We start from the raw sequence: 27,118 nt of genomic DNA on the forward strand, positions 1-27,118 counted from the left end.
CTGCTCTGAACTAAGCACAGTACTGCATTCTGCCAGAGCTGGTGCTGTAGACTGGATTTCAGAATCAGTAAGTTTGGTTGAGGCCACATGTTCAGTTTCTGTTGGTTTGAGTATACTTAAAATTTCCAAACAAAATTAGGTAGCAGAAATAGTTATGGTCAGCACTGAGGCGGCAAGCTTCTGAGACACTGGGATTTTGAAGATTTTATTTTGTTAAGTCCTATGTTAACATGTAAACATGTCTTAGATTTGAGCCTCAGCTTATGTGACACAGATAATTAATACAGTTATGAAACAGCTTTCGATTTTGCAAACATTCAAAAAATCGACTAATTTCTTAGATACCCTAATAAGCGATTCCATTCATGATTGCTATGTTGTATCTGATAGAGACTTTTAGCCACAGATTCTTTGTTAGAATTTCCCCTTGGCGTCAGTCTGGATCTGGAAGATTTTTCGTGAGCACTAGCCCGGCACGCCGGTTGGTGGCGTCGATCGACTTTACTTGCATTGTTGGCGTTATCTGAAAGAGACACGTTAGTGATAGATTCCTTACCATAGATTCCTTACCTTAGAATATCCCCAGGCGTCAGACTGGATCCGGAAACTTTTGCGTAGCAATACCCCTGCGCGTCGGTAGGCGTCGTCTGCGGCTCCGCGTCCGTCGTCGGCGTCTTGAGCGCCGGAATGACGTCGCCGGAGTACTTAGACGCCGCCCATGCGCGCTGACGTCAGTTCTTCTTTTTTCCGCGCCAGCTAGCGCAGATCCGGAAGAAGCCCTACCCCCAGTCAATTTTTGACTGAACTTTTTTGATCTTTTGATCTCTCATTTTTGTCGAGTTCTCGACTCTATCGGTGCCAGGGCTGCCCGGGTTCAAGCCTTGCTCGAAGTGCGATCGACTCATGTCGGTCACGGACCCCCATCGCCGGTGCCTGAAGTGCTTAGGCCTCGACCACGACGATCGGACCTGCTCCGACTGCCGGGCCCTGACGTCGAAGGCTAGGCGGGAGCGGTCCCTCAAGCGACTCGAGCTGAGGCAGTCGGCCCCGCGCCGCTCCGGGTCCCGTTCCCACGGGAGGTCGAGGGACAGGTCGCGAGGTCGGAGTCATCGAAGCTCCGGAAGTGGACACCGATCGTCTGGTTCCAAGTCCTCAGGTAAGAGGCATGAGAGGTCGGAGCGACGTCATCGTTCCTCCGACCCGCCCCGACGCTCGCACGATGCGGCCGGGGGCTCGGGCGACACCGCCCACGCGGCTCCGTGGGAGTCGCAAGCGTCGCCGCCTGCCCCACACCTTCGGGTCCCTGGGCACGGCGCGACGCCGGAGGAGGTCGAGAGGTACCTCATGGCCATGAGGGCCCTCCCTCCTCAGTCGGTTCCCGTGGCGCCTTCGGGCCGAGCGGTTCCGTCTGGAGGTCCTTCCGGGTCGGGCGCTTCGGCCCCGACGCCGTCGGGTGCTTCGGCTCCGGTGCCGCTGGCGACTTCGGTCTCGGCGCCGCAGGACCTCGCCGGATCTGGTTCCGGATCCGGGACCTCGCCGGATCCGGTTCCGGATCCGGGACCTCGCCGGTCGACCTTACGACCTCGCCGGCGCCGTCCCAACGGGTGTCGCCCCCGGCGGCCACTGTGGTTGCCGGCCCCAATGTTTCCTGCGGTCCTACTCAGGCGCCGGAAGGGCACCGCTGGGCGCCGATTCGGACAGCCTTCGGGGAATTTTATCTCCACGAGGAGGCCCTGTCTGCTAATCCTGGTTTCCAGGACACAGGTGACGAGGAAACTTGGGAGGGGTCCGAGGACCCTCTGGCACTAGATTGCCAGTCGCAGCAGGACTGGACATATGAGCTTGGGGAGGCCAGTGGTATTGACACATCGCCAGACACTGGATTTACCTCACCTTCGGAGGCGGGTTCTACTTGTAGCGTAGTGTTGACGAAGGCAGCTAAGGCCTTAAACCTGAAGCTCCCCGTCGCGGCCGTGAGGACTAATCTCCTCACCGAGGTCCTCAAACCGCAGTCAAGCTCCGTGGAGCCCCTGCTGCCGTTCAATGAGGCCTTGTGTGACGTTCTTGTGGGCACTTGGTCCAAGCCCGCCACAGGCCCGCCTGTGGATAGGAACGTGGCCAGACGCTACCGCCCGGCCCCGGGCGACCCATGCTTTTTGTCCACCCATTCCACCCTGAGAGTCTGGTCATCCAGGCCTCAAACTCCCAGACCGCATTCCCGTCGGCCCCGCCCGACAGGGAATCCAAGAGATACGAACAGTTCGGGAAGAAGGTTTTCTCGTCTGTTAGCTTAGGGCTGCGGTCTGTGAATACCGCCTGTCTCTTGGGCCGCTACCCCCACACTCTGTGGGACACGGTTGCGGAGGTGCTGCCACAGTGCCCGGAGGAGGTCCAGGCTAAACTCGGCCAAGCCCTTGCGGAGGGCTGAGATGCAGCACGCTTTTCTATCCGGTGTGGGCTGGATACAACAGACTCACTGGGCAGAACGATGGCAACGACAGTGGCGGTTCGACGCCACGCCTGGTTGAGGTCCGCCAACTTCTCGGCCGATGTCCAGGCCACACTCCTGGACATGCCGTTTGATGGCCGTCGCCTCTTCGGCGACAAGGCAGACCATGCGCTGGAACGTTTCAAGGACTCCAGGGCTACGGCCAAGTCCTTAGGCCTCACGGCCCCACGCCAGCAATCGGGTGCCTTTCGCTCCTCTCGTGGCCACGGAAGGGGCGCCCCACCACGTACCGTCAGCCACGCACCGCAGAATGTCCAACAGCGCGGTGGCGGACGTGGAAACCGCCGTGGCGGCGGTCGGGGACCACGGCGAGGCCAGTCCACACCTCCCTCAGCAGCGCCTGCCTCAAAACCTTCCTAGTCCGAGTTTTCAGGCCCATGTGACGCCTGTGGGAGGCAGGGATCGCCATCACCTCTCCCACTGGCTCACAGTCACTTCGGACAGGTGGGTGCTGCAGATTGTCCGAAGGGGCTACTCCCTCCCCTTCGAGGCATCCCCTCCATCCATGCCACCGCAATGCCACCGTGTGTCGGGGGATCACTTGCAACTTCTGCAAGAGGAAGTCACGGCCCTCTTGGCCAAGAGGGCCATCGAGCGCGTTCCTGGGCCAGAAGTAGGGTGTGGATGTTACTCCCACTACTTTCTGGTGCCCAAGAAGGGCAAAGGGGGCCTACGCCCTATCTTGGACCTGCGGAACGTCAACGGCTTCCTCCGGAAGGAGAAGTTCAAGATGCTGACTTTGGCTCAGGTCCTGGCTGCCCTGGACCCGGGAGACTGGATGGTAGCGTTGGACCTGCAGGACGCCTATTTCCACATCCCCGTCCTGCCGGCCCACCGGCGTTACCTGCGGTTCACGGTAGGCCAAGAGCACTTTCAGTTTATCGTGCTCCCCTTCGGCCTTACCAGCGCCCCACGGGTGTTCACGAAGGTGATGGCGGTGGTCGCAGCTCATCTGCGCAGGCAGGGGGTATCAGTCTTCCCCTACCTCGACGACTGGTTGTTGAAGGCGGGCTCGCCCCAGGTAGTCGTCACCCACCTCCAGACTACGGCCGACCTCCTGCACTTGCTGGGGTTCTCCATCAATGTGCCGAAGTCACACCTGTGTCCCTCTCAGAAGCTCCTCTTCATCGGAGCGGTTCTCGACTCGGCGCAGTTTCGGGTTTTCCCACCCGAACAGCGGGTTCGGGATATTCAGGCTCTGGTTCCCATCTTCCAGCCGTTATCCCGAGTCTCGGTCAGGTTGACGCTGCGGCTCCTGGGGCTGATGGCCTCCTGCATCCTTCTGGTGCATCACGCCAGGTGGCGGATGCGGGCTCTGCAGTGGGACCTGAAGTTTCAGTGGGCCCAGCATCAGGGCAACCTGTCCGATCATGTCTTGATCTTGGAGGGCACTGTGAGACAACTGCAGTGGTGGCTCACGGACCGCGACTGGGTCAGTGGCAGATCCCTCTCCCTACCCCACCTGGAGCACGTAGTTGTGACGGACGCGTCCCTCCAGGGCTGGGGAGGCCACATGGGAGAGGCGGAGATCAGAGGCCTCTGGTCTCCGGCGGAGTCCCGGCTCCATATCAACCTTTTGGAGCTGCGGGCGATTCGTCTAGCACTGAAAGCATTCCTCCCCTCTGTCCGGGGGAGTGCAGTGCAAGTGTTCACCGACAACACCACCGCCATGTGGTACTGCAACAAACAAGGCGGAATGGGGTCGTGGACCCTTTGCCAAGAGGCTCTGCGCCTATGGCAATGGCTGGAACATCAGGGCGTGACCCTGGTGGTTCAACACCTGGCAGGCTCTCTGAATGCCAGGGCGGACGAACTCAGCCATCGGTGCATGATGGATCACGAATGGCGTCTGAACTCGGACGTGGCGCAAGGTCTCTTTCAGCAGTGGGGAGAGCCTTGGTTAGATCTATTCGCCACAGAAGAGAACGCGCAATGTCATCAGTTCTGCGCGTTGGAATTTCCAAGGCGGCACTCGCTCGGAGACGGTTTTCGTCGCGAGTGGAGCTGTGGTCTGTTGTACGCCTTTCCGCCTATACCACTTCTGGCAGCCAGGCGTCCCTCCACAAAGTCTGTATACGCTTGCAGGTAGAACAGATTTGTGGCATGGTGCACACCAAAGGCTGTGGATCCTCTCTCTGCACCCCTTTCAGAAGTGCTGCTCTTTCTGCTTTCCCTGGCCAGGCAGGGCTCTGCTCTGGGCACTCTTAAAGGGTACCTTTCTGCTCTTTCCGCCTTCTTAAGGCTACCTGATCAGCCTTCTTTATTCAAGTCCCCCATTGTAAGCAGATTTCTGAAGGGCATCACACACATGTTCCCTTCTGTTCCCTTCGTGATGCCCCAGTGGGACTTGAATCTTGTTCTCACTTATCTGATGTGTGCTCCCTTTGAGCCACTCCATAACTGTCCTCTCAGTCTTCTCACGTTGAAAACTGCCTTCCTGGTTGCCATCACCTCTGCCAGGAGAGTGAGTGAGCTCCAGGCTCTTTCTTCTTCTCCACCTTTCCTATCTGTTCATCCTGACAAGGTGGTGTTACGTACACGACCTTCCTTTCTGCCCAAGGTTGTCACGGCCTTCCACATCGGGCAGTCCATCACTTTGCCCACCTTCTTTCTGCCTCCGCATCCCTCGAAAGAGGAAGAGAGGCTCCACCGTCTGGATCCAAAACGTGCGCTCTCCTACTACCTAGATCGCACACGCCAATTCCGGGTGGATGACCAACTCTTTGTTGGTTACGTGGGCGCGAAGAAGGGAAAGGCTGTACACAAGAGGACCATTTCAAGGTGGATCATCTTGTGTATCCAAGCATGTTACTCCATGGCGAGGAAGGAGCCCCCTGCTGGATTGCGGGCTCATTCCACTCGGGCCACGGCGACAACAACTGCCCTGGGCCGAGGAGTCCCTTTACAGGACATTTGCCAGGCAGCTACGTGGGTCTCGCTGCACACGTTCGCAAGACACTACTGCCTGGACACTCATGTCTGGAGGGATGGCTTCTTTGGCCGTTCCGTCCTCCAGGACTTTCTGGTGTGATATTGGTTCGCAGACCCACCACCGGGGTTGGTATTGCTGGGGTATCTATTCTAAGGTAAGGAATCTATCACTAACGTATCTCTTTCAGATGCACAATTTACTACTTGTGTAACGATATATCTGTAAGAGACATTAGTTAGTGATAGATTCCTTACCGACCCACCCATCCTCCCCGTTCTGCGAACCGATATCTAGGGTTAAGGTCATCCCCTTTTAGGGCCCTAGTTTCATGGCACCAGTGTTGGTTCTCTCATGGCTCTGCGTATCTGGCGCGGAAAAGCTGTGTATCAGAACTGACGTCAGCGCGCATGGGCGGCGTCTAAGTACTCCGACGACGTCATTCCGGCGCTCACGATGCCGACGACCGACGCGGAGCCGCAGACGACGCCTACCGACGCGCAGGGGTATTGCTACGCAAAAGTTTCCAGATCCAGTCTGAGGCCTGGGGATATTCTAAGGTAAGGAATCTATGGTAAGGAATCTATCACTAACTAATGTCTCTTACAGATATATCGTTACACAAGTAGTAACTTGTGCTTCCGCGCCAGAAGTGACATCTGCAGCACCTATAGAAGCGCCACCTCGGCTCGCTGACATGAGTTATTTTCTTCTCACATCAGCCAGCACTGATCCGAGAGAAGAGCTACCTCTCAGTCATTTTTTCGACAGTTTTTATTTAATGTTTTGTCAAGAGTTTTGAGGATTTCTTCATGGTGTGGTAAAATATGTCATCCAAGAAAACAGGTTTTAAGCCCTGCTGAGCCTGTAACCAACTGATGGCAGTGATGGACCCGCACCTCCTCTTTTTGTAGTTCCTCCAGCGACCACGAACCGAGCCGTGCTCTGATTGCCAGGTCATTTACCCGAATGCTTTGAGGGAGTGGTCCCTGCAGCTCATGGTGTCCTGGCATGGGGCTCTCCGAAATCCAGGTCCTGGTCGATGAGAAGGTCCCAGGATCGTTCCCGAAGCCTGAATTAATCATCGTCCCACTTAAAGTCCTCAAGACATTCAGGTAAGAGGCACAAGAAGATGATTAGGAAGTTGAAGCGATCTACAACTTCTCCTCGTCCTTCGGCCGACGCAACGAGGGTGCCCCGGCATTCAAGGCCTGGTTCCTCGGAGCCTGCATCTGGCCTGACTCCAGCCTCCTCTATTTTCGAGGAGCCGAAGCGGCCCTACTAAAGGAGTTTTATGAGGCCATACACCTCATATTCAGGCGGCCCGACCCAGTTGACGCTCCTTTGGGCCCCGCAGGGTCAGAGGGGGCCCCATCTGATTCTGCGCCAGGGGATGCAGACTGGCACTGGTCTCAATCTTTTCCTGGATCTAGACCAGCACCGCTCCCAATGCCAATGCTCCTGGCGGTGCCATCCCCATTGTGATCCCTGACTCTGACACCGAGCCGGATGAGCATCGCCCAATGCTTACTCCGCCGCTGGCAAAACCTTTGATTCCTAGATTGGAGCCTTAGCCCTATTCCCAAGGGCTAGGAATCACGGAGGAATGGGAGGTGTCGCTGTACACTGAAGAATACAGCCATACATAGAGGACCCTAATATGGACTGGTGTGAGAAAAAGGGTGAAGCCCGTGGACTGGATACTTATACAAATACTTGTATGCTTTCTCCCCCTACCATGGCTACGGAACAGGGAGCCTTTCATTATGCCTCAGTGGGCCTCAATTTAACTCTCACTTTTTTGGTGTGCGCTCCTTTCGAGCCTCTCCACAACTTCCCCTCATGCTTCTCACACTAAAAAACAGCCTTCTTGGTGGCAATTACATCTGCCTTTAGGGTGAGTGAGATGCAGTCCTTATCATCTAAGCCTCCTTACCTCTCAGTCTATCCTGACAAAGTGGTGATTCGCATAAGGGCCTCCTTTCTACATTCCATGCAGGTCAGTCGATCACCCTGACTACCTTATATGCTCCTCCACATCCCTCTAAAGAGCAGGAGCGACTACATTGTCTGGATCCCAAAAAGCGCATTGTCATTCTACCTTGGCCTCACCTGATAGTTTCCGGGTGGATGAACCACTCTTCGTGGGGCATGCTAGTGTGAAGAAAGGTTGGGTAGTGCGGAAGCAAACCCTTTTTCGCTGGGTCGTGCTCTGCATCAATATTCTGCAATACAATGGCCAAGAAGTAACCTCCCTGCAAGTTCATTCCACCAGTGCTAAAGCTGCGACCAGCACAGTCCGGGAAATCTGCCCGATAGTTGCATAGGCCTCGTTGCACACGTTCACTAAGCACTACTGACTGGACAGTCGGGTCTCTCAAGATGGGCATTCTGATAGATACATCTGCCAGTGGATTCCTCACCTTGTGAATATCCCCCTTGCGTCAGCAACATTCGGGAAATTCTTTTGTAGCTTCGCGCCGACGTGGGCGATGTCATTGAGGCACGGCATCGTGCGTGACTCCGCTGACATCACCAACACCAATATTAGGCCCACGCCGGCGTGATGACATCAGTTCCCTTTTTTCCACGTCCTCGACGCTAACGGTTTTCTAGGGATCGTCCGTAGGAATTGCTGTAACTTTGTTATTTTGAAATATTTGTGCTTCATTGTCTTCTCTCTCGACATGTCTTCGAAAAAGACCGGGTTTAAAGCTTGTGGCGAATATGGGAAAACTATGTCCATTACGGATCCACATGAATGCTGCGTATGGTGTCTAAGCTCCGACCACGACGTCGAAGACTGCCAGTCTTGTAAGAAGATGACACCTAAGGCCCTCCGGGAGAGAGAAACCAAGCTTCATGTGGCTAAACGTAAAGGCAGAAAAGAGAAGAAAAGTTTGAGGTCGCGAACTCGGCGTTCGAGGTCAAGGTCTCGATCGAGGTCGCGCTCGGATGCCGAACCCTGATCGACCTCGTATGAAGATTCCTCGTCCGACGTTGGTATCTGCGCCGGCTCCGTCGACTGTGGATCCGTCGGCCTCGTATTTGAAGCACAGGTCGAGGCGTGAAGCCCAGAGGCTTTTGGAGGAAGAAAGGTTTCGAGAAGAAAATTTGGAGGAGGGTGAGCTACAGGAGTCTGAGGACCCATTTGAAGATCTGACTGTGGCTAGTGGCCTTGAACGGTCCCCTGAGTGGGATTTAGCTTCAGTGCCGGATGCACCCTCTAAAGATGTGGCTCCTTACCATGTCGTGATAAGGAAGGCGGCAAGTTTATTGAACATTACTCTGCCTACTGCTGAGTTTAAGTCGAACCTTCTCACAGAGGTCCCTCACTCACCATCTTCAGTGGTTGAGCCAATACTGCCGTTTAATGATGGACTGGCAGAGCCAATTTTAGATGTTTGGAAGAAACCTTTGTCAGCTCCTGCAGTATCTAGGGTTGTTGCCAGGAGATACAGAGTTGCTCCAAATGACCCAGAATTTTTGTCCACTCACCCTCTGCCTGAGAGTTTGGTGGTGCAGGCTGCCTGTTCCAAGAGGTCAACGGGGTCTTTTCCACAGGTACCTGCAGAAAAGGAGTCGAGAAAACAGGATCAGGCCGCTAAGAAGGTTTTCTCCTCTGCCAGCATGGCGTTGAAGTCCACAAATGCGACCTGCCTGATGGGGCGTTATATCCACGCCCTTATGGATACTGCAAAACAATTGGTGCCACAGTTACCGGAGGAAGATAGAAAAGACTTCCAGGAGGTAATCTCAGACACTCAGGCTGCAGCAAGGATTCTGTGGCGAGGGTCATGGGCTCTTCGGTGGCTACGAGGAGAGCTGCATGGCTAAAATCTTCTGAGTTTTCTACAGATGTCCAGTCTGCATTAATGGATCTACCATTCAACGGATCTGGTCTGTTTGGCAAAAAGGCAAATGCTGCTTTAGAACGTTTTAAAGACAGCAGGGCGACGGCTAAGTCGTTGGGCCTTCAGACCAGGGGCTCCTTTGGAAGACGTTATAGAGGGTTTGGCAGATCTTCTTTTCGTTCCTTCAAGTCAACTCAGCAGCAGCCCCAGCAGCAGCAAAACACACTGTGCAAGGCGTACAGAGGCAGACCGAGAGCACGTCCCAGCGGTCGTCAAGTCGCCTCCTCCTCCTCTTCTTCATCTTCCCCTTCCCAGCCCCCTGCCAACGCAGCAAAGCAGCCCTAGATCCACCATTCCGGATCATGCGGGCCCAGTGGGGGGCCGGCTTACCCATTTGCTTCGAGATTGGGAATTGATTACATCGGATCTTTGGGTTCTCAATCTCGTGGGGAATGGGTATGCTCTTCCTTTTCGGGAGTTTCCCCCAAATTACCCTCCTTGCCATGGTTATTGTTCGGAGGACCACCTGCTTCTCCTGCAGGAAGAAGTCCTGGCGCTGTTCAGAAAAGGTGCAATAGAGGTGGTTCCAGAGCAGGAAAGGGGTCAGGGGTGCTACTCCCGGTATTTTCTGATCCCCCAAGAAGGATGGCAGGCTTCGGCCAATCCTGGATCTCAGGATCTTGAACTTGTATCTGAAGCAGGAGAAGTTCAAGATGCTCACCCTTGCTCAGGTTCTTCAGGCGCTGATGGAAGAAGACTGGATGGTGTCAATCGACTTACAAGATGCGTATTTTCATATTCCCAACTTGAAGTCGCACAGAAAGTAACTCCGTTTCACGATTGGGTCGCAGCACTACCAGTTTGAGGTCCTTCCGTTTGGCCTTACAACTGCGCCTCGAGTCTTTACCAAGGAGATGGCAGAGGTGGCAGCACATCTCAGGAGGTCGGGGATACCTGTATTCCCGTATCTGGACGACTGGCTGATCAAGGCAAGGTTCGCCGGAGAAGGTGCTCCATCACCTGCAGGAGACAACTCAGTTGTTGCACAGGTTGGGTTTTTCGATAAATGTACCCAAATCTCACCTGGTGCCCTTCCAGCGCAACCTGTTTATAGGTGCGGTACTGGACACTACTGTATGTCGTGCATTCCCTCCTCCTCGAAGGATTCGCGACATACAGGAAATGATTCCTTTGTTTTTCAATGGAGCGGTCGTTCCAGTCCTGAAGGTCCTTCGCTTGCTCGGTCTGATGGCTTCTTGCATTCTGTTGGTCAACCATGCACGCTGGCACATGAGTGCACTCCAGTGGTGCCTCCGCAGGCAGTGGTATCAACACAACGGAGATCTCAGGGAGTCAGTGAGGATCTCCAGAGAAACTGCAGCGGATCTGACTTGGTGGAGTGTGGAAGGCAATCTGTCTCAAGGAAAGCCTTTTCATCTACCTCCATCTGTGGCCACAGTGATAACTGATGCATCCACTCTAGGGTGGGGAACTCCTCTGGTGGATCTATTTGCCACTCACGGGAATTCTGTAGCCTCCAGTTTCCGATGCAGGGAGCCTTGGGGGATGCGTTTCAGTTGAGTTGGGACTCACGGCTCCTTTACGCGTTTCCCCCCATACCCTTGATTCCTCGGGTTCTGAGGAAGATTGGCCAAGACCGAGCCCAAGTTATATTGATCGCCCCGGATTGGCCAAGAAGGGTGTGGTACACAGATCTTCTCCACCTCTCCTCGTACTCGCCGCTCTGTCTCCCTCACAGGGAAGATCTCTCCCAGATGGAGGGGCAGGTTCTACACCCCCACCTCCAGCCCTTACACCTTCATGCCTGGAGATTGAACGGGGCAACCTGAGTTTCTTTTCTCTCCCACACGATGTGGTGGATGTCATTTTGTCAGCCAGGCGTGACTCCACTAAGTCCATTTATTCCTATAGATGGACTAAGTTCGTTGTTTGGTGTGGGGAGAAGTCCATTCACCCTTTAGGGCTCGTTTGTCCAATATTCTTCAATTTGCTCTCTCCTTGGCCCAGCAGGGTTTTGCGGTGGCCACTATTAAGGGTTATTTGTCGGTTTTATTGACTTTCCTTTGTTTGCCGGACCAGCCCTCTTTGTTTAAGTCACCTATTGTTTTACGGTTCATCAAGGGCCTTACCAATAAATTTCCACCAACTCCTTTTATTGTGCCTCAGTGGGACTTGAACCTTGTACTTACTTTACTGATGGGTTCGCCTTTCGAGCCATTACACAAGTGTCCCTTGAGGCTTTTGTCTTTCAAGACTGTTTTTCTGATAGCGATTACCTCGGCAAGGAGGGTAAGTGAGCTTCAAGCTCTTAGTTCAAAGCCCCCGTTTTTATCCATTCATGCTGATCGAATGGTTCTCAGGACCAGGGCTGCTTTTCTGCCAAAGGTGGTAACTCCTTTCCCCCTGGGGCAGTCCGTTACCCTCCCTACCTTTTATCCTCCCCCCTCACCCTTCCAAAGAGGAGGAGAGACTTCACCGCCTGGACCCTAAGAGGGCGGTGAGCTTTTACCTGGACAGGACGAGTGAGTTCAGGTCAGATGACCAGCTGTTTGTTGGATTTGCTGGCTGCAGGAAGGGGAAGGCTGTGCCCAAGCGCACGCTATCAAGATGGATAATTTTATGCATCAAGATCTGCTACTCCCTGGCGGGTAAGGAACCTCCAGAGGGTATAAGGGCTCATTCCACTAGAGCTAAGTCTGCAACATCTGCTTTGGCTAGAGGTGTGCCTGTAGAGGACATTTGCAGAGCCGCGACTTGGGCCTCCCTCCACACTTTTGCGAAGCATTACTGCTTGGATTCCGAAGTGAGGGGGGACGGCCGGTTTGCACGCTCTGTTCTCCAAGATTTCTTGGTATAGCGGAGTGGACACCCTCCTCCGGGAGTGGGGACTGCTATGGGAATCTATTCACAAGGTGAGTAATCCACTGGCACATGTATCTATTAGAAGAACAAGTGACTTACCTTCGGTAACGCTTTTTCTGGTAGATACAATATCTGCTTGTGGATTCCTCACTGACCCACCCGCCTCCCCGTTGTCCACTCTTCTATGCCAGAGTAATTGTAATGTATTATATATATATATATATATATATATATATATATATATATATATATATATATATATATGTAATCGGTCCGTCCGTGTGCCTCGAAGGCACGGAAAAAAGGGCGGAACTGATGTCATCAGGCGGGCGTGGGCCTAATAATGGTGTAGGTGACGTCAGCGGAGTCGCGCGCGATGCCGTGCCTCTATGACGTCGGCGCAAAGCTACGAAAGAATTTCCGAATGTTGCTAACGCAAGGGGGATATTCACAAGGTGAGGAATCCACAGGCAGATATTGTATCTACCAGAAAAAGCTGATGGTATTGCTTGAGTATCTGGTCTAAGGTAAGAAATCTGCGGCTAGGAATCTGTTTCAGATGAACAAGTTACTTACCTTCGATGATGCCATATCTGGTAGAGACTCTATCTAGTTGTAGATTCCTTACTGACATACCCTTCTCCCCGCTCTGAAAACTGACAGGGCTGTTACCCTTTCAGGGCCCTAGTTTTCCACACCAATGGTCAGTGTTCTTCGTGGCTCTGCGCACCTGCATCAAAAGCCCGAAAAGAAACTGACTGCAGTGCATTGAGGTGGTGCCTATATAGAAATGTGCCCATCACTTCCTGCGCAGACGACGCCACGTGGACCGATCCGCGTCACCTACCCGCTGATGCCTGGGGATAATTCTAAGGTAAGGAATCCTCGACTAGATCGTCTCTACCAGATAAGGCGTTACCAAAGGTAAGTAACTTGTTCTTGCATCTCCTTGGTTATAAATATCAGTCAAGGCCTGAAGACATTGCTGGCCCCAGTAATACATTGGCCAGTACCCTTTCCCGTGTTATCTGGGGAACTGGGACTGTGTTACATGTCCCTCGTGCCATCTGTCACCAAGGATTTCTCTCTTAGTTATTTATGTGCAGGAAAGATTTTAATGAGGCGATGACTTGCAAGGAAGTAGGTTTTAACCAAGAAATATAATTACCTTGAAACTTAATATGAACAGCCTTGTAGTGGAGCAGTTCACTGGGATATCTTTTGTGACACTCATTCATTGTTTTCATACAAAATGCCTAATGCAGAGAAAGCGGTTAACTATTTTGAGACAAACGATGAGATGGGGGACAGTGAAGAGGACATGCTGCTTCAGCGAACATCTTGCAGAACATTCTGTCACTATGTGAACACCATTGTTACGGCACCAAGAAGCATTGGGAAGGATGGAAAGTTTCAACTTCTTGTATGTCTGGGCGTCAGGTAAGCAGCACTTATTTTTTGATGATTGAAACCGGTCTACTTCAAAGTTAATTGTGGGACTGATGGAAAAATAGCCCAAAAAGTGTGCTTTATATCTTATTTATCTCTTCCTCCCGACACACTTAAATATTCTTTTTGTTAAATTGTTTCATGTTGGGTATGAGCATGGTCAACGTATTTTTTGTTTTGTGACTGTGATTAATGTCCTGATTTCATTTAATGTAGGAAAATGAATTGTTCTCAATTATGGCTTCTTAATAAATATTCTTAAAGATTGAACACCTCCATCCATGTGCAAGATCAGAGGTTAAAAAGCGTATTTAAGAGTGAATTGTCTCTTTCAAAGCAAAATAATGCCACATTCCATCTAAAACAACTTCATTGCCAGTGAGTGATGACGTGGATTAATAACCACTCTTGGGTATTCATTTCTAAAGAAGAAATGGTTGTTCATCTGTAACAGGAACATGGGTGTCATAAAATTCATAAGTATTCAGTAATATTCCTATGTGAAAGATCCCAGAACACTTCTCTGCAATTATATCATTATATAATCAGGGAATCTTCCCTAATATTCACAAAAAATTACTAAAAGGCTGTTTTCCCCCAAAAGAAGTAGGGAGCTATGATAAATAGACGTAGGTGCTTTGGAGATTCTGTAAAAACTCTCACCACTAGGAGATGCTGGGAGATGCTCCCTGGTGGCAGTGGCACACAGGACCCCTGTACGCCTTTCCACAATTGTGTCTCCTGCCCTGAGTGCTGAAAAAGAACAGGTGTGACCTGGCCTATGTCATTCTAGTGATCTCCGGATTGGGCCAGGATAGTGTTGTACCTGGCGCTAACATGCATGAGCTTTTGCACCTCAGATTAGGTTGGCACTGCAGGATTATTTTCTGCCACACCACCAACGCAGGGTTCTGCACCAAAACCTGTGCAATCTACACTTCCATGTATAGAGATTGAGCAGTGCCAGTTGACTGCATTAGATCTACCACCTGAGGTTATACCGTCAGGCATTCATCTATGAAGTACAGTTATGCCGGGCACTGAAAGAAGTTTGTGGTCTTGTGTGGAATCCCCAAAACAGACCCTTTGCCAGCCAAACTGTTGGATCATTTATGGGTTGTTTTGTATTTGGCCCAGCAAGACTGCACTATTGAAGGTTGGTTGTCGTCCATTTTGGCCTTCTTGCTTTTGCCGGACCAACTATCCTTGTTTAAATAAACTGTTGTGATGCAGGTTCTCCCAAGCAATTTGTGTTGCCAAATAGGTTCTTAAATGTGTCTTTCGCATTGTAATCACTTCAAGTGAGTGAACTCCGGGTCCTATTTGTGCAACTGAACCACACCTCCTGTGTATGAGAGAAACTGGTGCAGAGCACTTAAACAACCTTCATGCTGAAAGTCGTGACTCGATCCTGATTGAACAATTCATCACTTTTTCAGCATTCTTTTACCCTCCTCATCACTCGAAAGAGGAGAGTTTGGCCCCATAGGCCCTTTTACATCACTCATACCAAAGACCCATCAGGTGAACTGGCCCCTTTTAAAAGAGACTTGAAAGTCTTGAATGTACCTGAAATAGATGGAAACCAGCACATGGATATGCAGATATTTTTGTAGATGGATACTTCAGCTTACCAAAATCAGACATTCGGTTGCTCTCAAAAGACACCAATATTTGAGGTTTCCATGCTGTTACACAGTATATTGTATTGTGATTATGTTCCGTGTGCATTTGTTAAATTTCTTTGGATTGAGGACCAATAATTGATTGGTGGAGTTGCCTTAGTTTGATCTGCCTCTTGTATACCACATATTTGACCCAATCTATGAGAACACTGCATAGGCAAGTAGCTTTGTTAAGTGAAACATATATTGAGCTAAGATTTGTTATAGTGTTTCCATAGGATATACCCCTATGTTATCCTAGCCGTAAGTAAGGGGCTTCATATGGCTATAGACCACTTAGGTAAATTAGTGGAAAGACTTAAAGTGGACTAACAAGGGAGCAAACGAAATCTGTGAAAGAGCTACTAATACTGGAACTGAAAAACATGCACCCATCAGTACGTTCCCACTTTTATTTTTTACCAGTCTCTCAAAAATGTAGTGAACTGTATGCCCTTTTTTGCCATGAGGATCCTTTACTATTTGCAGTCTTGTACATTATCCACTATGCATGGAAGAAGGCAGGGGCCTGAGACGACACCCCATTGATTAACAGTAGGAGGCCAGTACCGAAAACAGAATGGGGAGGACGATGATACTCCATGATTGGGGGATTGTAGGGACAAGTACACTAACCAGATAACAGACTGAATGTTGAGGCCCACTCCCTCCTGGCTAGAAGTGACCCCACCACCACCATTATTCGTCACCTCCTATCCCACCCCGCCCAGTTCTTGAGCCCCCAGACCTTCTGAGACTACTTTCCTGTACATCCAACAGAAACCAATGGACCCTTGACCCTAGTCGTACATAGAAGCTACTTAGACTACAGGCAGGGTAAGCAATAGAGCACCCTGACAAGATCAATCAGTATTTTGATCCAAGTGGAATGGAGGGTGGGGGGGGGGGCGGAGGGGCGGGGGGGGGGGAGAATTACTGTTATTAATCATTTGTTATGACAACCTGGATGTATAATGCTTTTCAGTTGGCGATAACCAAGTATTTAGTTTGAAAATCTAGCAATATGTATATGTTGTTAACGTGATTTGATAAGCTGTATACTCTCATGCGTCTTGTCAGTCTGTCTTGGATGGAATACATGAAAACCCAATAAAGTACGTTTAAGAAAATGGATATCAAAGGGCGTCACATTTCTGATAATACTAGTTTATTTTTTAACATCCTAAGTAGATCCAAGTCGTAGAAACACTCATTGATGGCCATATCCTTAGACACAAAGAAGGCATTTGAACGTATAAATGATTCTTTTAACTTTTCTACTCTACTTTGCTTTGCATTCGGTCCTAAGTTTATTAATTTCGTGTCTCTTTTGTACTCCTCATCTAAGGCTTCTATTTTTATAAATGGTTTAAGATCTTAATCGTTTTAGCTTCAGCGTGGAGTCAGAGAAGATTGCCCTGTATCGCCATTATTGTTTGTCCTAGCCCTGGAATCCTTCTATACTAAAATTCAATAGAATCAAGACATTTATGGTTTCCAATATAGTGATAAACAATTCAAATTCTCAGTATCTGCAGATGATAGTCTCCTATTTATGTTACATCCACAATCCCCTTTACCATATTTTCTTGGCAAAGTCAATAATTTTTTTTATTTTTTTTTAAATTTTTGTAAACCTTTATTGTGCATGAAAAGAGAACAAATACGGGCCCACAACCATCAGGCCGGCCACAATACTTTTGAGCACAGAAGCAAGCAATATAATTTCTCAGCGGCATCAGGGTTGATAAACAGCAATCAATTAACCGTACACTGAGTAAATTCGTGTCGCTGAGAAACAGGAGTAATGAAGGTTAATTTTAAATTTTTTTTTTCGGACGTAAATATGAAGCAGTGAAGAATAGAAACCAAGGAGAACTGAGTCCGTACAATTATCTCACAACATGAGCAGGCTAGAGCATCACATGAAACCAACCGTGAAAGTTACTACCCAGGCAGTATGGCGGTTCAGAGGAAAACAACAAGATCAACATGCAGCAATTATACGCCATTTACAGCTCAGCCCATTCCCCCCTAATCCCTATATCGGACCCAGAACAGAAATTAGGTAAGAAAAGCGCAGAGAGATAGAAAAAATAAGGCCCATAGAAACCAATGTATAAAACTAAAACTCTCCCCCCACCCTACACCAATGCGGAGGCTACGGCCTACCCCCCCCCGGCAGAGTGTCTGTCGCCCGCTAAAGAACCCGAAATATAGGCAAAGGAAAGAAGAAAAGAGGGAGGAATCTCTAATAAAGAAGAAAAAGAAAAAATAAATATAACTCCTGAGATATAGGGAGGAAGAATAGAAAAATCTAATCTATACCTCCCAATGAAGAAAAAATGAGGGGAGGAGCCAAACGAATACTAAGTCTCTCGGACACCCCAACCATACAGAAATTCCCACCCCCTATGTCGCAAAACGAATAGAGAATATACAGTACGAAATAAGAATAGGGTGAGATCACAAGTTCCATATCAGCACGCAATGAAAGGGTGGCCCATCCCGAGACCCCACCCGCCATTCAAGTCGATTCGTCACATCCCCTCATGTGTACCAGCGAAAAACAATGTATTGTGAACATCATACAGAACAAGGAGAGTCACACTAGAACACATTGAAGAAGCGTTGCAAACCGAGCCCACGCCAGCCAGGAATGTACAGTTCTTCAGGAGGAATCCGCTAACCCTGGCCAGTCCGCACTCGACCCCCCGGCCAAAGTCCACGCAGGGCAATCCTCACTGGCAGAACAAAGGGACAAGATGGCCGCCCCCGGCAGAGAGATGCTGTTCCGATACAAAATGGACGGGTCCATCCTCGACCAAATCCATGTACCCCACGGAATAGCGCCAGCAGATTCTCCCAAAGTGGTAAAATAAGGAGAGTCAGAAGCTGAGCCAAAAAAGCATGGGCACTCAGATTAAGTAGTTGATGGGTGCGTGGCGTCATTCCCAGAGGCAGCAAAGTCTCGGCAGAAACCATGGGCTCCGATGAAGGCGGTAACAGTGTAGCGCTGACGAAGTTAATGGGCACTTGCGGCAACAATGTAGCCCGGTCGGGAATCAGGATAGACAAAGCGTCACAACGAGGGAAGCAAACCGGTGGTGTGTAATCCGCCCCGGGCGTAGCAGCCTCAAGTTTCTCACACAGCGACAGAAAGCCCACACGCGTTTCTGCCCGCAGATCGCGAATTGCGTCAAGAATAGAGCCATAGGTCAGAGCGGCCGGGGGTTCCATCTTCGCCCCGGTCACAGGCGCGGCCCTCAAGGCAGGATAGCGCCCGGGGCGCCGCAGCAGAGTCCAGTTCTTGTCCGAGGCAGCGTTGGCATTAAGCGCAGTCGGTTCAACCATCGCATCTGCTCCACCGGGGGAACCACAGGGGCGCATAGGCACAAGTACCGCCAAAACAATGAGGACACAGGTCACTATGTCAGGGCGGACACGCAAGCAGTGGATGACCCGCAATAAAAGCCCCACGATGGTAACAACGGAGCGGGAGCAGGCTTGTGAGGGACTTGTGGCATTCAAGTGTCCGCCATCATGGAAGTGGCGCAGCGTATCTTACTTGAAGGTCCCGGTACGGAGGCACCCGTGAAAACTCCCGGTCAGCAGGCACTCAGTGAGCAAGTGAAGGGCAGGCGCGGACAGCAGCAGATAGTGGCGCCAGGGTCATTCCGCATCCATAGCCCCTCGTAGTTCCGGCAGCTGCCATGTCTGTATCCCGGCTCGGGTCTCAGTCACAGGGGTAGAGACGGACGCCGCAGATCACTCGGCAATCCAGCTGATTCTCAGGCAGGCAGGGACCTCGGGAGAGCACCATTCAACGCAGCTCTCTTTCCCCGTCCTCTCGCTAGTGCTCCGTGGCAGGAGATAGGTCAGGATGTCGTCGAGAGGAACAAAGGATCGGGGAGCCGAGAGACTACACGTCCGTGCACATCGCCATCTTGGCTCCTCCCCCCAAAGTCAATAATTTTGCCTCACTTTCTGGATATAAATTTAATCAAATGTGAAAAACATTCACTTAATAAATAATGTTTTCCATGGATTGTATTTCCTCTCATTTCTATTGAAATTCTGGTAAAATAAAATACCTTGGTCTGTGGTTTAAGGACTCGATAAAATATACCATTTCTCTTAATATGAAGATAGTTTTTACAACTCTTAACTTCAGTTGCATCTTGATGGAATCCATTATTTATATCTTGGTTGGATAGATTAGACACTATTAAAAGTTGTTACAGACTGCTGTACTCTTATCTCTGCACCATTCCTATTAACATAATTTCTTGTTATTTTAAGAACATCTATTCTATCCTCCATACATTCTTGTGGAAAAACAAAAAACCCTACATGTTTTTTCAAAAATGTAAAAGTCCTAAGCAATTGGGTGATGTCAAATTTATTGACTTTCATTCCTATTGTATGGCGTTCTTTATGAAGCAAGCCTCTTTTTCTCTAACGGATGATGACTGCTTCTCCTTCCTTACGGGTAGATTTTGCAACCTCTATTATTCATCCATTTTCTTTTCAAGAATTTGTATCAGAAACCTTCATATATGTCCATGCTTATTTTTAACAAGCATTTGCAATGCAATAGATCTCGCATTTGCAAGGGTTTTAAGCTATTGGCATTGTAAGTGACAATGCCTCTTATTTATGTGTTTTGAAAACCAACACATAAATAAAAGGCATTGTCATTTATAATGGCAATAGCTCAAACTCGTAAATGCTAGACCCCACATGAACCATATTGAAAGGTAGGGAGTGGAGGAGGGAAATACTGCATTTGGAGAGTCATATATGTTGAAAGGGCGCAGCTTATCTGTGCAAGTGGAACCGACAAAGTGAATACGAAGAGCCGTGCCTAAAGAAAGGGAACTTCACAAGCAAGTGGTTTTTTTTGTAAAAGCGCCCCATGTCATGCTTTCACTTTAATGCCGGCCGTGCCCCTTTCTTTAGACATGGCTCGCTGTAAGCTGAATAGGGCAAGAAGCGTCTAAAGAAAGGAGCGCAGCCACCATTACAGTGAAAGCACGGCATGGGGCGCTTCCCCCCAAAAACATAACCAAATGAATGCTTCTGGAGCGCGGCCGCTATAGTTAAAGCAGACCCCGTTGGCAAATAAAATATAGGAAGGAGCGCGCCCGCTATAGTTAAAGTGGACCGCGCTGGCAAAGAAAAAAAAAATTAGATGAAAAGGTGCAAGTCGGGTGGGTATTGTAAATATGACGCAGCCGCCATTACTAATAAAAATATAAAACGGGACGGCGAACTGCATTGTAGGAAAGCATGTCATGGATGGAACAGGAGAAATCATTCAAGAAAATAGTGCTCACAGACTAAATAAAACATACTGAGTAACAACAAAAGTAAAAAGGCCAGTCCTCATGGGAGCTTACTAATGTAGACAAGGTAGTACTAAGGAGGAACTACTAAGCCTATTCATGAGTTATAAGCAACCATTTAGAAAGGACAGTAACCGGATCCAATTAAAAGTCCATACCCGAATACAGCATGCCTGCAGAGAAGCACATGCGCGGCCCAGGCTCGACCTAAAAAGGCTTGTAGACTCCTACATCCTCATTCCATATGAACAATTTCTCTATTCCTCCATAGGATTTGACAAATACATTAAGAGATAAACAATAGAATCATTTTTTTGGAAGGCTCAGCGATAGAAAGGATTACTATGGGTCCATCAACTTATCGATATCGCCTGTTTTTCTCCCAAGCTCAATCTCGTTTTATCAACTCCTATAGAGCTAAATATGATTAAAGGATTTCTGCAGTTTACAAATCATATTATCAATTTCAACCTATTCACACATTTAACAATACTATGTCTCCATTTTAAAACAGTGTTATCCACTTCTTCAGCTTTCCGTTTTTATAGAACAAGTAACACTCCCCCATGATAATCTAGATAAGATAGATGTTTAATTACAATGGGGAAACTATCTTAATGTTTCCTTCTCATTCCTTTATGGAAAAAGATTTGGTTTAAAATACAGAAATCCTCAAGGGCAGCTAATACAACTTAAACATAATTTTTGATTTACAATCGACTACTGATCACACAACTTACTTTACATAAAATAAATACAAATAGTTGTACCTCTTGTTGGTCTTGTACTCTTAACTTCCTCTGACCTAAATCCTATGTTGTTAGAATGTCCCTCCACGTGTCCATTTTGGCGGAAGGTTCTGAGACAGATAAATTACTTATTTCACTCTCATGGACTGTTTAATTAAAAAAATATCTTTCTAGGCAGTCTTGTCAGATGATGTCCTGTTATTGTTATACAGTTCGAGTTGATATCATAGATCTTGTACCTACTGTTGCTCTTCAACAAATAACCACATGTTGGAAGAATTCCTCTACTATTTCATTTCAATTTTCGTGGTATGGTATTTGTTGCAATCATAGAATTGCTAAAGCATACGTCAATCTACTTGTGCTTCTCCGCTACTGATGTCATTGCTATTTAGGATACTTTAAGGCTGTTGTGATTTTGCCACATTATTGTTTTCCCTTTTCATTGTTAAAGTTAAATGCACCAATGAGTTCCATTGTGGCACTATTTCTATCCGTATGTTTAAACTAAAAATAATGAATATAAACAATGTTGTGTGCAGTTACTCATAGTACTCAAAAAAAACACCCAAGGGACTGAACCATGCCTGCATTCAGGCATCTTATCTACATATAGTGGAATCAACTCTTTGGCTGCCTCAATGGACAGTGCAGTATGTCTTCTACATGTGGTTCTGTGCATATGTCAAGTCTAATCAACTGTATTCGGTCATATTAAAATAGACCATGCTTGTAAAATACAACATCAATACATAATGGGATAAGACGTAGCAAGTTAAGCAATGCCAACAAGGATAAAATCAAGGCGCATACATGCTACGGACACCGGGTTCAATACATGGTGTAGTGTAACAAAGATAAAACATCTGTCATTAAATGGTAGAAAAGTGTTTGATCAGTATATGGAACAAGATAAAAATGAGTAAAAAATCATGGTGCACATGGGTGTCGTCTTTGTGGGCAGACCTACCCATGCGATTTCCTAGCCTTGAGCACCAACATCAAGAAGGCATAAACAGTAAAGGAAATCTCCTCTGATCCCAGAGATTGTAAAAAGTGCAAATCTTCTGTGCAATGGCGCAGGGAGTGCTTAATTGCGAAACGTTTGAGAACCACAGATCTATAAACCGAGTAAAAGGGGCAGAAAAACTTTACCTGTAAGGTGCTTTGTGCTGACACCTGATCACATAGACAAGGTACGATATTACTCAACCAGTCTTTTGGTAATCTGTAATGGCGATAACGACTGAGAGCCCAGACCCCAAAGCCATAGGTAGCCACCCCAGCACATTTAGCACAATAAATGGGCAACAAATAAGCAAGCGATCTTTTGCCTAGTTTGGCAGCGAAGGAAAAAACTGTTGGTACTCCTTGCTAGCTGGTGGTTTCTATTGTCTGTCTGCAGGAACCAGGAGCCCCTATAACTGAAGGTTGCCTTCAGATAGTTAAAGTTAGTCACATGTTTTATAGAGGCGGCCTGGAGCTTAAAGACCGGTTGTGCCCGTCCTTTGGCGGCAAGATATCACAAAAGATTTAGTAGTGTTGATCTTCATGTCTAGTCCCTCAATGAAGGATGTGAAGGCTTCCTAAAAACACTGCAGTGCTACAGGTGTATGACTCATGATAACCGCATAGTCAGCGTACAAGAGAGCTGGTATTGGGCGGTTTCTAATCTGGGGCATATCCCCACACTGTGGAACTAAATCCTTCCCCAGGTGGTTTATATAATGGGAGAATAAGAAAGGTGCGAGGGCGCACCCTTGCCTGATGCCCTTGCGCATCCTAAACGTTTCAGGGAACCCCCTCCCCACATACGTGCAATTGAAAACCTTCCACTTTTTTCTCTTTTAAAAAGGATTTGGGCAGCAATGTTGTTAAGCACTTTTTTAAAGCAGATATTGGGTTGCAGGAGGGCATTTGACGTGTGCATATTTTATTTCATTGTTAAATATAAAATTAGAAATAAAATGTGCCCTTTACATAAGCATTCTTTTAAATAAATGGAGACACTTCTTTCTCTGTTAACGAGTGTTCTCTGGTTAATTAACACGTAGTGAAGAAACTGACCAAATGCACAGTTAAGCAAGTACAAAAGGGAGCCCTTCCTATTTTGGTTTTGATATAGAGTCCAACCCTTAGTGCTTGATATAAGTAAAACATATGTGTATAGGTAGAGCGCCCCACAATGTCAGGCAGAGTGGCCATTCCTTCCCTGACTCTTCCATCAATAGTCTTAACCAGCAGTAGTCAATACTGCCCTACACCAAATCTCCATTCCTCAAAATATAATAATAGAATTTTATATTACCCAATAAATACATTTAGTTGGAGATAGCAAATACTCTTGGAATGTAAATAAGACTCGCTAGAGGGTAAAGTAAATTAGCCATATGTACTGGTTGATGAAGTGTTATGAATATTGGTGTCTTTGTGCTCCTGGTTATAGTTAACCTTCCCGCAGCTTTCCTCTACATAACACCATTTATAATGCCATCTTGCTTCTGGCATCATGTTACTAGCTAGCAACAGTCAACAAGCATTTACAATGCAACGGTTTCGCCTTTGAAAAAGTTAGAGCTATTGGCATTGTAAATGACAACATTTTTATGTATGTGTTGGTTTTGAAAACAGATAAATAAATGGCACTGTCATTTACAATGCCAATAGCTTAATCTCTCGCAAATGCCACACACAAATACACAGACCCACACACACACACATACACAGAGTCACATACAAATACACAGACACACGCACAGCCCTCCCCCCCCCCCTCCCCACCGTCGGGACGCACCCTCCAGGACCAGCATGGACGGGAGGTCCTTGCAGTTTGAGATGCCGGTGGAGTCGGTAATGCAGGTCTTCCACAAGTTGGACCAGAAGGTGGCCGTTGTGATGACCGTGCCGTCGATGCTCGACACCTTCTAGTAGTCGGTGGGCAGCGTGGAGCAGAGCAGCACCCAGCCCGACAGGGCCAGCAGGAAGGCCACGATCTCCCCCGCCATGCTGGACATGGTCACCGGCGAGGGTCACAGGGCACAGGTGTCAGAGCTGAGGGTGAGGGCAGAGGGGAAAGAGCTGAGGGCAGAGGGGTGAGAGCTGAGGGCAAAGGGGTAAGAGCCGAGGGCACAGGTAAGAGCTGAGGGTACAGGAGTCAGAAGTGAGGGCCTAGGAAGAGCTAAGGGCACAGGGCAGGGTAAGAGCTGAGGGCAGAGGGGTAAGAGCAGAGGGCACAGGTAAGAGCTGAGTGCACAGGAGTCAGAAGCGAGGGCCTAGGAAGAGCTGAGGGCACAGGGCAGGGTAAGAGCTGAGGGCACAGGGGTAAGAGCTGAGGGCACAGGGGTAAGAGCTGAGGGCACAGGGGCAAGAGCTGAGGGCACAGGTAAGAGCTGAGGGTACAGGGGTAAGAAGTGAGGGCCTGGGGTGAGATCAGATGGCAGAGGATTTAGAGCTGAGGGCACCTATGAGGGCAGAGAGCAACGCGGTAAAGCACCTTTACCTGGGCTCATATTTACTAAATTATCTTATCTGAATACTTTATAACTCATATTGCACAGGTGGAATTTGCTCGTCCTTCACAGTATGCTTAGCAGGGGTCAAATCTGGTAAATGGTTTCAGTGCTAGGTAATTGCGCACAGACATTAGTAGCGGCCAGCGAGTATGAGAATGATATTCACACTGACCTTCCGGTGCGAAAAATACGCTCATGACGTGTGTTGTGCAAAACTCTATTGCACCATTTCAAACCTCCATAGCACTGACGCCATGACCGCAATCAGATCACCAGATGTTTATCACATTGTGTAAGTGCAAGAGACGTCACACCCGTCTCCGCCTCCCTGGGTGGAAGGTACAGAGTTAATGTTTCACCTGCTCTGCACTTCACCCTTCCTGGTTGAGGAATGCGACCAGAAAGTGAGATCAGGCGCGGCCACCCTTCGAATGGGTCATATACAGCCAGAGCTCACGTGATGGAAGGGCTGCTTCTAACCAACAGGGGCCTCTCCCACCTTCTCCCACTATTATTCCCCGCAAATATACACATTCATTTCACAAGTATAAGAGACTGGGTAATACACTGGTGCCCGCAGCCACATAAAGCACAATCAATCAATCCGTATGTTTGTAGAGCGCTTCTCGTCATCCTTTAAGAGATCTGAAAGTGAACCGTATATCTAACTAAGACTTAATTTCCTGCTCGAATGGACAAACCAGCAGAAACAAGAGCGGTGCCTATTTCAACCTCACAGCCTATACACACCACCTCATGTTCAGAGCCGACACCGGGTAATTACATACCGTTCCACCCGAAGGACGCCGGGGGCAGGTATTCATCAACCCATTCACCTTGTCTAATGCATCTCTACTTTCTCTGCCAGGTGAGCTCTCCCACCGGCCTCACACCCTGGTCTGCTCGCTCATTGTCCATGTGCTGAGGTCATTCTGAAAGATTTCCGACCTGATTTCAGGTAAATCTATCAAGATTACCTAAAAGAAGCGGGAGCCAGGCAATGGAGGTATCCTGGCCACCCACTGCTTCGATGCCTTTCCTAAGCCACCAGGTTTGGAACTTTTACGAGGCGACTTAAGGAAGCAGCCTTAGGGAACCAAATTACAACACAAATAATTTTTTTTAAAAGTCCTATGGGAACGGGCACACGGACAGCGGGAGGGGGAGCGGGTTAACGGGCACACGGACAGCGGGAGAGGGGGCGGGAACGTTGGAGCTTTCACGAGGCGACTTAAGGAAGTAGCCTTAGGGAACCAAGTTACAACACAAATATTTTGACTTAAGGAAGCAGCCTTAGTGAACCAAATTGCAACACAAATAAATTTTTTTTTAAAGTCTTATGGGAACGGGCACACGGACAGCGGGAGGGGGGGCGGGAACGTTGGAGCTTTCACGAGGCGACTTAAGGAAGCAGCCTTAGGGAACCAAATTAGAACACAAAGAATTTTTTTTTAAAGTCCTATGGGAACGGGCACACGGACAGCGGGAGGGGGGGCGGGAACGGGCACAATCAAAAGGCAGAAAGCAAGAAAAAAAAGGAGCGAAGCAACTCGGTTAAGGCAGCTCCTTCATAGCCCACGGGCCCCCCAAAATCCGGAGGGGCTTCTCCCAGCCTGCAATGGAACCATGATCCCGGAGAGCGAGCTGGTTGCGAGCTTTGGGCTCCAAAAAGGGAAGACGGTGGAAACGGGCACACGGACAGCGGGAGGGGGGGGCGGGAATGGGCACACGGACAGCGGGGGGGCGGGAACGGGCACACGGATAGCGGGAAACGGAAAACAGACAGAAAACAAAGACGACAGCCACGAGCCACAATACACGGAGACACCACAGCTAGAAAAAAAAACAGAGACGACAGCAACGAGACACGCAAAGACGTAAAACAAACAGGGAGACGACATGAGACGGGGTAGACGTACAAAGTGAAAAGAAAATTATAAGAAAATGCTGCTTACCTGATCGCAAATGGAAAGTACTTCCTGGCAACTCAAATCTCGCAGCCCACTCCGGCAAAAGACACTTCGAAAAAGACCAAAACATGACGGGAAAAAAAAAGAAACATCTGCCCACCGCCGCAATGACGTTGGAGGGGCGGAGAGCGAAAAAATCGCCGGAACGCCCACGAATCTGCTCGGACAATGACTGAAGCATCTCTGTTCCAATAGCTAGCCTCCATTTATGGAGCTAGCCAATGGAACAGAGAGGCGGGTTAAAGCCCCAT

At 48.8% G+C, this 27,118-nt stretch overlaps 1 protein-coding gene across 2 annotated transcripts in view; it reads left to right on the forward strand.

Moving 5' to 3' along the window:
- The window catches only part of DENND5B (DENN domain containing 5B), a 751,805-nt gene that overhangs the window by 720,661 nt on the left and 4,026 nt on the right, over positions 1-27,118 (forward strand). For both annotated transcript variants that reach the window (XM_086952789.1, XM_086952788.1), the window contains one exon: positions 13,441-13,615. In XM_086952789.1, the coding sequence (XP_086808915.1) occupies positions 13,441-13,615 (175 nt within the window). The remainder of the gene's footprint in view (positions 1-13,440; positions 13,616-27,118) is intronic.

This window comes from Lissotriton vulgaris, chromosome 1_2 (genome assembly GCF_964263255.1).
Source record: "Lissotriton vulgaris chromosome 1_2, aLisVul1.2, whole genome shotgun sequence".
NCBI lineage: Eukaryota > Metazoa > Chordata > Amphibia > Caudata > Salamandridae > Lissotriton > Lissotriton vulgaris.